The sequence below is a fragment of the Mobula hypostoma genome, chromosome 12, assembly GCF_963921235.1.
Source record: "Mobula hypostoma chromosome 12, sMobHyp1.1, whole genome shotgun sequence".
NCBI classification, from domain to species: domain Eukaryota; kingdom Metazoa; phylum Chordata; class Chondrichthyes; order Myliobatiformes; family Myliobatidae; genus Mobula; species Mobula hypostoma.
The window spans coordinates 56,152,146-56,168,790 of NC_086108.1; the positions used below are offsets into that span (position 1 = coordinate 56,152,146).

The 16,645-nt window shown below is 45.3% G+C and overlaps 1 protein-coding gene across 9 annotated transcripts in view; it reads left to right on the plus strand.

Moving 5' to 3' along the window:
- The window catches only part of sgip1a (SH3GL interacting endocytic adaptor 1a), a 265,636-nt gene that overhangs the window by 175,621 nt on the left and 73,370 nt on the right, over nt 1–16,645 (plus strand). For 7 of the 9 annotated variants that reach the window (XM_063064170.1, XM_063064172.1, XM_063064168.1 and 4 more), the window contains one exon: nt 16,301–16,360. The exons of the other annotated variants lie outside the window; for them this stretch is intronic. In XM_063064170.1, the coding sequence (XP_062920240.1) occupies nt 16,301–16,360 (60 nt within the window). The remainder of the gene's footprint in view (nt 1–16,300; nt 16,361–16,645) is intronic. 9 annotated transcript variants of the gene reach the window in all.

Below are 16,645 nucleotides of genomic sequence, written 5' to 3' on the forward strand. Positions count from 1 at the left end.
CATCTAGCCTGTCCAATCCCTTTAGGATCTTATATGTTTCAATCAGATCCCCCCTCAATCTTCTAAATTCCAACGAGTACAAGCCCAGTTCATCCAGTCTTTCTTCATATGAAAGTCCTGCCATCCCAGGAATCAATCTGGTGAACCTTCTTTGTACTCCTATGGCAAAGATGTCTTTCCTCAGATTAGGGGACCAAAACTGCACACAATACTCCAGGTGTGGTCTCACCAAGGCCTTGTACAACTGCAGTAGTACCTCCCTGCTCCTGTACTCGAATCCTCTCGCTATAAATGCCAGCATACCATTCGCCTTTTTCACCGCCTGCTGTACCTGCATGCCCACTTTCAATGACTGGTGTATAATGACACCCAGGTCTCGTTGCACCTCCCCTTTTCCTAATCGGCCACCATTCAGATAATAATCTGTTTTCCTATTTTTGCCACCAAAGTGGATAACTTCACATTTATCCACATTAAATTGCATCTGCCATGAATTTGCCCACTCACCTAACCTATCCAAGTCACCCTGCATCCTCTTAGCATCCTCCTCACAGCTAACACTGCCGCCCAGCTTCGTGTCATCCGCAAACTTGGAGATGCTGCATTTAATTCCCTCATCCAAGTCATTAATATATATTGTAAACAACTGGGGTCCCAGCACTGAGCCTTGCGGTACCCCACTAGTCACCGCCTGCCATTCTGAAAAGGTCCCGTTTATTCCCACTCTTTGCTTCCTGTCTGCTAACCAATTCTCCACCCACACCAATACCTTACCCCCAATACCGTGTGCTTTAAGTTTGCACACTAATCTCCTGTGTGGAGATCATCAGACACTAGTGTTTAAATGGTTCAAAGTTCAAATTAAATTTATCATGAAAGTACATATATGATGTATGTACTTTTAGATGTCATGCTGAATCTCATATACAACCCTGAGATTCGTTTTCTTGTGGACATAATCAATAAATCCAATAACCGTAATAGAAGCAATGAAAGACCGCACCAACAGGGTGGGCAACCAATATGCAAAAGACAGCAATCAGTTCAAATATAAAAAGAAAGCAAAAGGCATAATAATAATAATAATAATAATCAATAAGCAAAGCAATATCGAGAACATGAGATGAAGCGTCCTTGAAAGTGAGTCTATAGGTTGTCCATTGATGAGACAAATGAAGACGAGTGAAGTTATCCCCTTAGGTTCAGGAGCCTGATGGTTGAGGGGTAATAACTGTTCATGCACCTGTTGGTGTGAGTCCTGAGGCTCCTGTACCTTCTACCTGATGGCAGAGGTGAGAAGAGAGCATGGCCTGGGTGGTGGGACTTCCTGATGATGGATGCTGCTTTCTGGCAACAACACTCCGTGTAGATGTACTCAGTGGTAAGGAGGGCTTTACCCATAATGGACTGGTGATCCACTACTTTTTGTAGGATTTTCCATTCAAGGGCATCAGTGTTTCCATACCAGGCTGTCAATATACTCTCCACAACACATTTATAAAAGTTTGTCAAAGTTTTAGATGTCATGCTGAATCTTCGCAAACTCCTAAGGAAGTAGAGGTGTGCTGTCTTTGTAATTGCACTTACGTGCTGGGCCAAGGACAAGTCCTCTGCTCAAGGAAATCAGTGTCTGACTGTAAATCCTGTTTGTAAGCCAGACCTCTTTTGTGATCCCTACACTTCGTACAATGGTAGGCAAGTGACACACATTCTGCTGGTTTCCATGGATTTTTTCTGTTGTCCGAAACTGTCCTTGAGTCTCATAATATTATAGCATTGGTCACACATGCTCTTGTGGAAGTGCAGAACTGAAAAGTGCATTGAACAAGGGGACACTTTCAAAGTTTTGAGAAGTGATCAACAGAGTTTACAAATGAAGCTTACGTTCCAGTAAACTTTGCTCCCAAGTTTCACAATCTCCCTTTTGACAGAGTCACACAAAAACACAGCTGAGAGGCTGCAGTAATTTTGCCAGAATTATAATGCCAGTTAGCTTTTTGACCTACGTCCAACACCTCTGTGTCACCAATTTTCTCATTGGCAGGGCGAATCTGGACTCTATCACACTTTATCAGTAAAAACTATGTTCATATTTCTGAACCCACGCTCATGAGGAGATGTTATGCAAGGTCTGACTTTTTATGTAAAATATGGAAGTCAAGGCTCAGCTTGAAAATAACAGCACCTGATCAATTTAACGCAATCCCCACACCCACCTCTCCACCCTCGTTTTCAAAAATATCGGCACACGGGGGTCAATATTTCCTCCCCGGAGTTTCCGAGGGCAATGATACAATAGTGATGTCTGCATTCACTTTGCTGTTGACACGTTGAGATCAAGATGAGGAGAATGTGATTTATAGCCAACAAACTGTCATGAAAATGTACAACTCATTGAACAAGAATAATCTTCGTATTAGCCATTCTTTGAGTCCGTACAAAAGAGACATTAACATTTTGCTTGCTCCATTGCTTCATTGTACTTTACTGTGACCATTCCACATTCTTTTCTGTTCTGTCTGATATCATTCCAGTTGTAAAATGTCCCCTTCTGCAGTAATATAAATTTGGGTCATTCCCTCTTATCTTTTCATCTTCTACCACTAACAAGGATAACCCAGGGGTAGAAATCCATGTTAAAATCTACGGTAAATTAATTTTATACTTGCAAACTTCATGATATTATTTTTGAGAAATAGGATTGTTTACTGTTTCTGATCATCAAACCCAGGTCACAATTGACTTGTGTTAAGAGAGAATATAGCTCTTTCAATTCTAATCCACTGGTGTAATTTCTTCTTCAGTTCTCCAGAAAATCCTGTGGACCTTCTAAAAAGATTCATCAGTTAGTTGTACAAAGTTCAAAGGAAGTTTATAATCAAAATACATACATATCACCATATACAACCCTGAGATTAATTTCCTTGCTGGCATTCACAGTAAATACAAAGAAGCACAATATAATGAGGCAGCGTGGTGGCGTAGTGGTTAGCACAATGCTTTACAGTATAGATGCAGGTTCAATTCCCGATCCTGTCTGTAAGGAGTTTGTACATTTTGAATGTATAGGTGTCTTCGAGGTGCTCTGGTTTCCTCCCACGTTCCAAAGATGTACCGGTTGGTAGGTTAATTGGACATTATCCCGTGATTAAGCTAGGATTAAATTGGGCGAATGCTGAGCAGCGTGGCTTGAAAGGCTGGAAGAGCCTATTCCACACTATCCCAATAAATAAATAATCAATAAAAGACTGCACCCAATGAACCGGACAAACACCAATATGTAAAAGATAACCAACTTTGCAAATACAAAAAGAGAATAAATAAATAAATAAATGAGCAATTATTATCAAGAATATGAGATTAAGGGTCCTTGAGAGTGAGCTCATAGGTTGTGGAAACAGTTCAGAGATGGGGTGAGTGAACTTGAGTGAAATTATCTCCTCCAGTTCAAGATCCTGATGACTCATGAGTAATAACTTCCTGAACCTGGTAGTGTGAGTCTTAGGGCACCTGTACCTCGTTCCTGATAGCAGCAGTGAGCAGAGAGCATGGGCTGGATGGTGGGGTCCTTGATGATGGATGCTGTTTTCCTGTGACAGCACTCCATGCAGATGTGCTCAGTGGTGGAGAAGGCTTTATACTGGGCTGTATCCATTACTTTTCGTAAGCTTATCCGTTCAAGGGCATTGGTGTTTCCATACCAGCTGTGTCGCTACTAGTCAATATACTCACCACCACACATCTTTAGAAGTTTGACTAAGTTTTAGGTGTCATACTGAATCTATGCAAATTTCTGAGAAAGTAGAGGTGCTGCCGTGCGTTCCTTGTAATGGCACTTACATGCTGGACCCAGGACAGAACCTCCCAAATGATTACACCAAAGAATTTAAAGGTTCTGACCCACTCCACCTCTGATCCCCAATGAGAACTGGCTCACAGACCTGCGGTTTACACTTCCTGCAGTCAATAATCAGCTCCTTGGTCTTACTGACATTGAGTGAGAGGTTGTCGTTGTGGTACCACTCAGCCAGATTTTCAATCTCCTGCCTATACGCTGATTCATCACCTCTTTGTTTCGGCCAATGACAGTGGTGTCATCAGCAAACGTAAATATGGCATATGCTACTTCTTCCTGCCCTCCCTCCACCTTCTTACTCTGACTTCATCCCTTCCTTTCCTATCCTGATGAAGGATCTTGGCCCGAAACGTCAACTGTTTACTTTTTTCCATAGAGGTTGCCTGGCCCTACTGAGTTCCTCCAGAATTTTGTGTGTGTTGCTTTGGATCTGCAGCATCTGCAGATTTTCTCTTGTTTGTGGCTCTACTACTACACTGCAAAGTCTCTTCAAGGGATGCCAACCCTGAAGAAGTTTAAATCTTCCCTTCCATAGGAGTTCAGTGATAGTCCCTCTCACTGCTCCCCCTCTGTGATCTCTGCAGCCCTTCGACTCTTCGATCATATGGTCATCCAGACCCACTACTACAGCCACGTATCCTTCCTGGGAACATGTCTTCTCCACCCTCTTGTGCCACATGGCTTCCAGATCTGGTTCAGGCTTTTCGATTTGGACCCTCTGAGGACCCTAGGTACTCACATTCAATTGGCTAGTTCTCCCACCAAGTACTACATGCCAAGCTTTCTGCCATGAGGAGGTACCTGCACTCTCTGTCCCAGTCGTTGATTCTCCCTCTGCTGTTTGCAATAGACCTGTCTGATACTGTATCATCTGCTGGATCCATACTTTCAGTTCTTCACCTTTTTCATGTCCAGCAAGGATCAGAAGATCACCCATCTGAAGACTGCAGAAGCGACCATCTCCAACGCCGGCAGCCAAGGACATCCCTAGACCACGGTCCCTGCAGCTGACCTCGTTACCATCAAGTGCCCCCAGATTACGAATTTCTCCAAATCAATCCCCACCCCGACAGCTCTGGACACCTCTATACTGGTGACTCTAACATCGCCAACACTGGTTCCAAAAATCCCGAGCAGATTTAGAACCCTGATTCCACCGCCATCAATGCAGGTTCCAACAACCCTGGTAACCTTCAACTTGCTGGTTGCTCAGCCGCTAACTCCAACTCCAGCCTGGACCGACAGCACCTCCAGGTCGAGCCTTTACACTGCTGTTTAAACACTAGCCTCCCTTTACCTCACCACCATCCTGCTCTCTCAGAGCTTCCATCTTCCTCCCACCCCATCTATCCTGAACACCCCAACCCTCAGACAATACCAGCCCTCTTCTTCCTCCCCTCTGAGCCCAGCTCCCATCCATGCTGGGTCTTCACTGTTCCCACTGACTTTCCCCTCTCTGAGACAGACTGTTCTGTCCTCAGTAAGGGCCGCACCTTTGTCACCCTGTGCCCGCCATGATGCTGAGCTCTTCTTCCTGCTCTGGTCTTCTGCCTGCTCTGAAACTTTTTATTGCTATTTGCCAATGAGACATCAACTATCTCAACTTTACCAGTGCTCTCTCCAATTCTAACCTCACTCCTTCTAAACGCACTGTTCTCCACTCTCTCTGCATCAATCCTAACCTCACCTGCATATAAGGAGGGTTCTATAGTCATCTGACCACTAGTCTTGGACACCTTCTCTTACTTATCCTCGAACAGGACCAGGCCATTGGCTCCCACGACATCACCAACCTTATAAACTGGAGTTTTCCCATCCACTGCCACCAACCTCACAGTTCCCTCGCATCTCCCACTTCTACCTCCTACCCAAGATCCATAAACCTGCCTGTCCAAGGTAGACCCACTGTTTCTGCTCCTTCCTGCCCCACTGAACATATACCTGCATACCTCAACTCTGTTTTATTCCCCTAGTTCTGTCCCTTCCTACCTACATCTGCAATACTTCACACACTCTTGATCTTTTCAAATACTTCAAATTCTCTACCCTAATCATCTTATTTTCACTATGAATGTCCAGTCCCTGTACACCCCCAACTCCCATCAGGAGGGCCTTAAAGCTCTCCACTTCTTTCTGGACAACAGATCCAACCAGTTCCCCTCCACCACCACTCTCTTCCTTCTGGTGGAACAGGTCCTCATTCTCAATAATTTCTCCTTCAGCTCCTCCCACTTCCACCAAACCAAAGGTGTAGCCATGGGCTCTCACATGGGTCCCAGCTATGCTTGCCTTTTTGTCGGCTACGTGGAACAGTCCCTGGTCCAAGCCTACCCCGGTATCTCTCCCAAAATCTTCCTTCACTACATCGATGACCGCATTGGTGCTGCTTCCTGCACCCATGCTGAACTCGTCAACTTCATCAACTTTGCTTCCAACTTCTACTCTGCCCTCAGAATTACTTGGTCCATTTCCTAAACCTCCCTCCTATTTCTCAATCTCTCTTCTCCAATCTCTGGAGACAGTCTATCTACTGATATGTTTTATAAACCCACTTATTCTTACAGGCACCTGGACCATAACTCTGCTCACCCAGTCACATGTAAAAATGCCAACCCCTTTTCTTTGTTCCTCCGTCTCCGCTGCATCTGCTCAGAGGATGAGACTTTTCATTCGAGAACAAATGAGATGTCCTCCTTCTTCAAAGAAGGGGCCTTTCCTTCCTCCACCATCAACGCTGCCCTCACCCACATCCCTTCCATTTTGTGCATGTCTGCCGTCACCCGATCCTCCCACCACCCTGCCAGGAATAAAGTTCCTTGTCCTAAACTACCACCCCACCAGCCTCCGTAACTTCTGCCATCTCCAATGGGATCCTACACAATGCACATCTTTCCTTCCCCTACATTTTACGCAGAGATCACTCCCTACGTAGCTCTCTTGTCCATTTGTCCCTCCCCACTGATCTCCCTCCTGCACTTATCCTTGCGAGCAGAACAAGTGCTACACCTACCCCTACACCTCCTCCCTCACTACCATTCAGGGCCCTAAACAGTTCTTCCAGCTGAGTTGACAGTTCACCTGTGAGTCAGTTGGGGTTACCTACCAATTTCGGTGCTCCCGGTGTGGCCTCCTGTATATCAGTGAGACCCAGCGTAGAATAGGAGACCAGTTCTATGAGTACCTACGTTGTATCTGCCGGATAAAGCAGGATCTCCCCATCTCCACCAATTTCAATTCCACTTCCCATTCCTATTCTGACATGTCGGTCCATGGCTTCCTCTACTGCCGTGATCAGACCACACTCAGGTTGGAGCGGCAACTCCTTATATTCTATCTGGATAGCCTCCAACCTAATTGCATGAATAACTCTCCCCCAATTCCTGTTTCCCTCTCTCACCTTATCTCCTTACGTGCCCATCACCTCCCTCTGGTGCTCCTCCTCCTTCCCTTTCTTCCATGGTTTTCTATCCTTTCCTATCAGATTCCCCCTTCTCCAGCCCTGTATCTCTTTCACCAATCAACTTCCCAGCTCTTTATTTCACCCCTCCCCCCTCCCCTCCTGGTTTCACCCATCACCTACCACCTTGTAGTTCCCCTCCTCCCACCTTCTTACTCAGATTTCTCCTCTTCCTTTCCAGTCCTGAGGAAGAGTCTCGTCTTGAAACGCCGACTGTTTACTCTTTTCCATAGATGTTCCCTAGCCTTCTGAGTTCCTCCAGCATTTTGTGTGTGTTGCTTAGGAGTTATAGGGAGGTAGTCACCCCTAGGTTGCAGGAGGCAGATAAGTGGGTCAGGAGAGGGAAGGGAAATGAGCAGCCAATACGGAGTACCCCAGTGTCCAATCCTTCATTAGTAAGTATACTGTTTTGGATACTGTTGAGGGAGGCGTCATGCCTGGCCTGCCGAGTTGCTCCAGCATTTTGTGCGTGTTGCTTGGATCTGCAACATGTGAGGATTTTCTCATGTTTGTGATAAACATGGCATTGGAGCTGAGCTTAGCTTTACGGTCATAAATATAACGTGAGTAGAGTAGGGCGCTAAGGATGCAGCTTTGTGGTGCACCTGTGATTGTGGAGGATTGTGTCATTGCCAATCTGAACTGACTGGGGTCTGCAAATGAGGACGTCAATGATCCTTTTACACAAGGAAATACTGAGGCCTAGGTCTTGAAGCTTATTGATCTGTTTACAGAAGATGATAGTATTGAATGCCAAGCTGTAGTCAATGAAAGGCAACCTTATGTATGCATCTTTGCTGTCCAGATGTTCCATGATTGAGCAAACAACAAATGAAATGACATCTGCTGTTGACCTTTGGTGATGGTAGTCACTCCTCAGGCAGAATTCGATATTTTTCATCACCTACCTCTCAAACACTCCATCACAGTGGGTGTAAGTGCTACTGGATGACAGTCATCGAGGCAGGTAACCACATTCTTCTTAGGTACCCCTATAATTGAAACCTGTTTGAAGCAGGTGGGTACCACAGACTGCTGAAGCAAGAGGTTAAAGATATCAGGCAGTTGATCATCGCAGGTCTTTAGTATTCAGCCAGGTACCTCAACAGGGTGGGCACGTGGCCAAGTGGTTAAGGCATTGGACTAGCGACCTGAAGGTCGTGAGTTCGAGCCCCAGCCGAGGCAACGTGTCGTGTCCTTGAGCAAGGCACTTAATCACACATTGCTCTGCGACGACACTGGTGTCAAGATGTATGGGTCCTAATGCCCTTCCCTTAGACAACATTGGTGGCGTGGAGAGGGGAGACTTGCAGCATGGGCAACTGCTGGTCTTCCATGCAACCTTGCCCAGGCCTGTGCCCTGGAGAGCGAAGACTTTCCAGGTGCAGATCCATGGTCTCGCAAGACTAACGGATGCCTTTATTTTACCTCAACAGGGCCAGATGAAAGGTTCACTCTCCTGAAGGATGCACTCACGTCAGCCTCACAGACTGAAATCATAGCGTCATTGGGGCTGTGGGTGTTCAGGAAGGTTCCCCCATGTTCTGATGGCCAAAGCGAGCATAAAAGGCATTGAGCTGAGCTGGGAGCAAAACCTATGTCACCTGGTTTCACTTTGTAGAAGGTGATAATACTCAAGTCCTGCCACGGCTGTCGAGCATGTTTCAGTGATTCAAGTTAGGGCACCACAGTAGCCTACCAGCTAGCATGACACTATTACAGCTCAGGGCAGCAGAGTTCAGAGTTCAATTCCAATGTCATCTGTAAGGAGTCTGTATGTCCTCCCCGTGGAAAGCATGGGTTTTCTCTGGATGCTCTGGTTTTCTCTCACAGTCCAAAGACGTACCGGTTAGTAGGTTAATTGACCATTGTAAATTGACCTGTGATGAGGCTAGGGTTAGTCAGGGTGGTGGAGCTCTAAGGGCCAGAAGATCCTATTGCACGCTGAATCTCAGTAAATAAATAATAGCTTGGTCCAGAATTGTCACTTCACATGTGTAATGGCTTTCCGGAGGTCGTACCAGAGCCTTTCGTATTTTACTGGGACACCAGACCTGAACAACACTGATCTGGCCTTTAGCAGCTTGTGGATCTAATGGTTCATCCATGACTTCAGGTTAGAGAAGAACTGGAATGATTCACCTGCAATCGCCGTTTTTTTGACTTTGTCATGTTAGGCAAAGATCGTAAGATCTTACATCTACGGACTCCAGAGCCTGCTGGCCCCGACGCTAGCAGGCATGAACTTTCAATTGCGGCGCCTGCCATTGATCTCGGCGGCTCCAACACCTCAGGACATATTCAAAACCCGGACTCCAGCAACGACAATGGACACCTTCACAGCAATTGCGCAACCACCAACTGCGACTCCAGCCTTGAACTCCAGGCCGGGTCTTTATGTGCTGCTGTTGTGACTCCCGTCTCTCCTTCCCCCACCAATACTCTGCAATCCCATCTCCTTCAGATCCCATCATCAGCTCCTAGGTCCTCAGAGGCTCCATCTTCCTCTCACCCCAACCCTCCCCTCTCCATTGACACCCCCAGCCTCCCCCCTTCCCCCTCTGATCCCAGCTCTCATCCGTGCCGGGTCTTTACCATCCCCTCCGACCTTCAACTGTCGGAGGCAGAACGCTCTGTTCTCAGTAAGGGCCTCACGTTTGTCCCCCTTCGCCCACACCTCAGCGAGTTCCGTGTTCGCCACGATGCGGAACTTTTCTTCCGCCGTCTCCGTCTCCGAGCCTACTTCTTCGGCAAGGACTCTTCCACCCCCACCGATGACCCCTTCTCCCGTCTTCAACCCTCCTCCTCTTCATGGACACCCCGCTCTGGTCTTCTGCCTGCTCTGGATCTCTTTATCGCTAACTGCCGACGGGACATCAACCGTCTCGACTTCACCGCACCTTGTCCCCATTCCAACCTCACTCCTTCGGAACGCTCTGCTCTCCACTCCCTCCGCACTAATCCTAACCTTATTATTAAACCCGCTGATAAAGGGGGTGCTGTTGTAGTCTGGCGTACTGACCACTACCTTGCCGAGGCACAGCGACAACTCGCGGATACCTCCTCTTATTTACCCCTCGATCGTGACCCCACTAAGGAGCACCAGGCCATTGTCTCCCACACTATCAACGACTTTATCCGCTCAGGGGATCTCCCATCCACTGCTACCAACCTTATAGTTCCCACATCCCGCACTTCCCGTTTCTACCTCCTACCCAAGATCCACAAACCTGCCTGTCCTGGCTGACCTATTGTCTCAGCTTGCTCCTGCCCCACCGAACTCGTTTCTGCATACCTCGACACTGTTTTATCACCCCTTGTTCAATCCCTTCCGACCTATGTTCGTGACACTTCTCACGCTCTTAAACTTTTCGATGATTTTAAGTTCCCTGGCCCCCACCGCTTTATTTTCACCATGGATGTCCAGTCCTTATATACTTCCATCCCCCATCAGGAAGGTCTCAAAGCTCTACGCTTCTTTTTGGATTCCAGACCTAATCAGTTCCCCTCTACCACCACTCTGCTCCGTCTAGCGGAATTAGTCCTTACTCTTAATAATTTCTCCTTTTGCTCCTCCCATTTCCTCCAAACTAAAGGTGTAGCTATGGGCACCCGTATGGGTCCTAGCTATGCCTGCCTTTTTGTTGGGTTTGTGGAACAATCTATGTTCCGTGCCTATTCTGGTATCTGTCCCCCACTTTTCCTTCGCTATATCGACGACTGCATTGGCGCTGCTTCCTGCACGCATGCAGAACTCGTTGACTTTATTAACTTTGCCTCCAACTTTCACCCTGCCCTCGTTTACCTGGTCTATTTCCGACACCTCCCTCCCCTCTCTAGATCTTTCTGTCTCTGTCTCTGGAGACAGCTTATCCACTGATATCTACTATAAGCCTACTGACTCTCACAGCTATCTGGACTATTCCTCTTCTCACCCTGTCTCTTGCAAAAACGCCATCCCCTTCTCGCAATTCCTCCGTCTCCGCCGCATCTGCTCTCAGGATGAGGCTTTTCGTTCTAGGACGAGGGAGATGTCTTCATTTTTTAAAGAAAGGGGCTTCCCTTCCTCCACTATCAACTCTGCTCTTAAACGCATCTCCTCCATTTCACGTACATCTGCTCTCACTCCATCCTCCCACCACCCCACTAGGATAGGAATAGGGTTCCCCTGGTCCTCACCTACCACCCCACCAGCCTCCGGGTCCAACATATTATTCTCCGTAACTTCCGCCACCTCCAACGGGATCCCACCACTAAGCACATCTTTCCCTCCCCCCCTCTCTCTGCATTCCGCAGGGATCGCTCCCTACACAACTCCCTTGTCCATTCGTCCCCCCCATCCCTCCCCACTGATCTCCCTCCTGGCACTTATCCGTGTAAGCGGAACAAGTGCTACACATGCCCTTACACTTCCTCCCTTACCACCATTCAGGGCCCCAAACAGTCCTTCCAGGTGAGGCATCACTTCACCTGTGAGTCGACTGGGGTGATATACTGCGTCCGGTGCTCCCGATGTGGCCTTTTATATATTGGTGAGACCCGACGCAGACTGGGAGACCGCTTTGCTGAACATCTACGCTCTGTCCGCCAGAGAAAGCAGGATCTCCCAGTGGCCACACATTTTAATTCCACATCCCATTCCCATTCTGACATGTCTATCCACGGCCTCCTCTACTGTAAAGATGAAGCCACACTCAGGTTGGAGGAACAACACCTTATATTCCGTCTGGGTAGCCTCCAACCTGATGGCATGAACATTGACTCCTCTAACTTCCGTTAGGCCCCACCTCCCCCTCATACCCCAGCTGTTACTCCTTTTTATGCACACATTCTTTCTCTCACTCTCCTTTTTCTCCCTCTGTCCCTCTGAATATACCTCTTGCCCATCCTCTGTGTCACCCCCCCCCCCGTCTTTCTCCCTAGGCCTCCTGTCCCATGATCCTCTCGTATCCCCTTTTGCCTATCACCTGTCCAGCTCTCGGCTCTATCCCTCCCCCTCCTGTCTTCTCCTATCATTTTGCATCTCCCCCTCCCCCTCCAGCTTTCAAATCCCTTACTCACTCTTCCTTCAGTTAGTCCTGACGAAGGGTCTCGGCCTGAAACGTCGACTGCGCCTCTTCCTATAGATGCTGCTTGGCCTGCTGCGTTCACCAGCAACTTTGATGTATGTTGCTTGAATTTCCAGCATCTGCAGGATTCCTGTTGTTTTTTTTTGAGATATTTTTAGACTGATTTCACAGAATTAAAAGTAAACAGAATTGCCTGCAGCCAGCTTGACCAGTAACTGATGTAGAGTGGGTTTAAAGTTCCAGGCAATGTTGTTCTCTCTGTTAAAGTCAGTGCAGCATAATATTGGATGGACAGAGAAATATGCAATGCACGTGATCCCATCAGCTTTCTAGTGGTTAATTTGGTGAGAATTGCCCTTGTAGTCAAGAGTATGCAATGGAGTAGAAAATAGGGTTCATTAGAATAACAGTTAGGTTAAGTTCTTTAAATTATCTGCACTGAGTCAAATTGGAGCATCAGGATTCTATTCACAGTTACATGACCATCAGGGATAAGAGCAGAATTACACCATTTAGCACATCGAGTCTGTTCTACCATTCCATTTTGGCTGATTCATTATCCCTCTCAACCCCTTCTTCTCCCTTCTCCCTGTAACCTTGATACTCTGATTAATCAAGAAACTCTGCTTCAAATATACCTAATGACTTGGCCTCCACAACTGTTTGTAGTAATGAATTCCACAAACTCACTACCGTCTGGCGAAAGAAATTCCTCCTCAACTCTGTTCTAAATGGATGTCTCTCTATTCTGAGACTAAGCCCTCTGGTTCTAGACTCGCCCACTCTTGGAAACATTTTCTCTACATCTACTCCAGCTAGGCCTTTCAATATTTGATAGGTTTCATTGAGATTTTCACCCCCCCCCCATTCTTCTAAACTCCAATGAGTACAGCCCCAGAGCCATCAAACACTCCTCATATATTAATCCTTTGATTTCTGGAATCATCTTCCTGAATCTCCTCTGACCCTCTCTAATGCCAGCACAGGTTTTCTTAGATAATGAGCCCAAAACTGCTTACCATTCCACAACTGCAGTCTGACCAATGCCTTGCTTTTATATTCTAGTCCTCTGAAAATGAATGCTACCATTGTGTTTGACTTTCTTACCAATAACTCAACCTGCAAGGTAACTTTTACGGACTCCTGCACTCCTCAGAGTCCCTTTGCACCTCTGAATTCTGAATTTTCTCCCCATTTAGAAAACAGTCTTTGCCTTTATTCCTTTTACCAATGTGTGTAGCCATTTACTTCCCTACACTATATTCCATCTGACACTTCCTTGCCCATTCTCCCAATCTGTCTTTGTACTTCCGCAGACTCCCTGCTTCCTCTGCACTACCTATACCTCCACCTATCTTCATATCATCTGCAAACTTGGCCACAAAGCCATCAATTCCATCATCCAAGTCATTGAAATATAACATGAGAAAAGCAGTCCCAACCCCAATCCCTGCAGAACACCACAACTCACTGACAACCAGCTAGAAAAGGTCAACTTTATTATTCCCTCTTTTGCCTCTTTCCAGTCAGCCAATCTTCTATCCATGCTAGTAACTTTCCTATAATACCATGGGCTATTATCTTGTTAAGCAGCTTCATGTGCAACACTTTTTCATTTCTGAATATCAAAATATACAGCATCCACTGACTCTTCTTTGTCTATCCTGCTTTGTTGCTTCTTCAAAGAATTCCAACAGATTTCCCAAGCAATACTTCCCGTTACGAAAGCCATGCTGACTTTGGTCTAGGTTATTAGAAGCCTCTATGTACTCCGAAACTTCTTACTTAACAACGGACTCCAACATCTTTCCAACCCACTGAAGTCAGGCTAACTGGCCTATAATTTCTTTTCTTCTGCCTCTCTCCCTCCATAAAAAGTGGGGTGACATTTGCAATTTTCTAGTCCTCTGGAACCATTCCAGAATTTAGCGATTCTTGAAAGATCCTTACTAATGCCTCCACAATCTCTTCAGCTACCACCTTCAGAACCCTGGAGTGTAGTCCATCTGGTCCAGATGACTTATCTACCTTCACATCTTTCAGCTTCCCAAGCACCTTCTCCTTAATAATAGCAACCACACTCACTTCTTCCCCCTGACACTCTAGAATTTCTGGCATACTGCTAGTGTCGTCCACAGTGAAGACTGATACAAAATACTAATTAAGTTCATCTGCCATTTCTTTTCCCCCATTTCTACCTCTCCAGCATCATTTTCCAGCGGTCTGACATCCACTTTTGCATCTCTTTTACTCTTTATATATCTGAAAATACTTTTAGTATCTTCTTTTATGTTATTGTCTAGCTTACCTTCATATTTCATCTTTTCTCTCCTTATGGCTTTTTAATTGCCTTCTGTTGATTTTAAAAGCTTCCCAATCCACTAGATTCCAACTATTTTTTGCTATATTATATGACCTCTCTTTTGCTTTTATGCTGTCTTTGACTTTCTCAATCCTGAAGAAAGGTCTTGGCCTGAAACATCGATAGTTCACTCTTTTTCATAGATACTACTTGACCTGCTGAGTTCTTCCAGCATTCTATGTGTTTTACTTTGGATTTCTGGCATCTGCAGACTTTCTTGTGCTTTTGACTTCCCTTGTCAGGCACGGTTGCCCTATCCTCCTTTTAGAGTACTTCCTCATCTTTCCGATGTCTCTTCCTGCACCTTCCGATTTGCTCCCAGAAATTCCACCCATTGCTGTCCTGCCGTTATCCCTGCTAGTGTCCCCTTCCAATCACCGTTGGTTAACTCCTCTCTCATGCCTCTGTAATTCCTTCTACTCCACTGTAATACTGATACGTCTGATATTAGCTTTTCCCTCTCAAGCTGCAGGGTGAATTTGCTCATATTACGATCACTGTCTCCTAAGGGTTTCTTTACTTTAAGCTCCCTAATCAAATCAAGCTCAGAATCAGAATCAGGCTTATCGTCACCAGCTTGTGACGTGAAATTTGTTTAAGCTGATTACATATCTCACAATCCAGAATTGTCTTTCCCATATTACACTCAACTACAAGCCACTCTAAAAAGCCATCTCATAGGCACTCTACAAATTCCATCCCTTGGGATCCAGCACAAACCTGATTTTCCCAATGTACTTGCCTATTGAAATCCCCTACATACCATTAACAAACTGGTCAAATCTGTAACCACAATAATGATTTTGTATTATTTTATAATATTTAACTTGAGATACTCTAAATATCATCATTATCACACCTTAGTTAGTTTCATTTGTATTATTTATCAAATACTTATTACATACTTGGCATTGTAACACTTTTCCAGGATCACCTCAAGTTTCTTAAGGGATTTAAGTAATGGAAATATTATATATTTTATAATTACAGTGATTTATCAAAAAGTTTATCTACAATAAAAAGTAACAAAGCCTGAAATATATTATTTAATCCATTAAGTATTAAGAACTAAGAAAATCTTCAAAAATATTGTAATGTAGTATCTTTTGAATCTGAAAAGACTTAAAATTTTGTGAAAGCATATATTTAAGTGGAAAGGTTTGGTATTCTACACACTTTCTCACTGATCAAGCAAACTATAACATTAGGCAATCACAAAATATTCACCATCATTACCTAGGTTAAGGAACTCCTTACAGCCTGTTTTGCAGATTATAGGTTTCCAATAGTAAAGGCAGTCCAAATGATCAAAATAAGCCTATGGTGACTCTTAGAACAGAATTGAGCTGAGATACTCACAAAGAAATTAAAGACGATCTTATCAATGCAATAACTTTTTAGACTCTCTCCTCCTTGTACAATGATGGTGCTTTGATTGCCCCATTCTGGTTTCTCCATACGTTAAGAGTAACGGACTTTCTGTGTGACTCACCCTGTGCCCTTCTCTCTCCCTTGCCTTCAATCCTCCCCTCCCACTTCATCTCCTAACCACTCAGAGAATGATCAACCCTCCTTGGTATGGTTTGATAGAGGAAAGTTTTATTTGACTTTTGATGGTAAGTAATGTACAATTTTTGTAAATTTGCATTTCCTTTTTGGTTCCCCTTTTTCTGGGCAAGCGGCGTACCTGTTCCTGTACATTGACCATTCTTGAGTGTCATTCGTAAACTAATCACCCTTTCATTTCTGCTAACAGTGCTTAATCATGACTATTCTTTCATGCGTTGTATTGAATGCTTGGAATTTTCAATATTCTTCTGTGAAATACTTAAACATATTCAACAAATAAATCATGATAAAAGTTAATTATATAGTTGTTCTGCCAATACTTATATCAATAG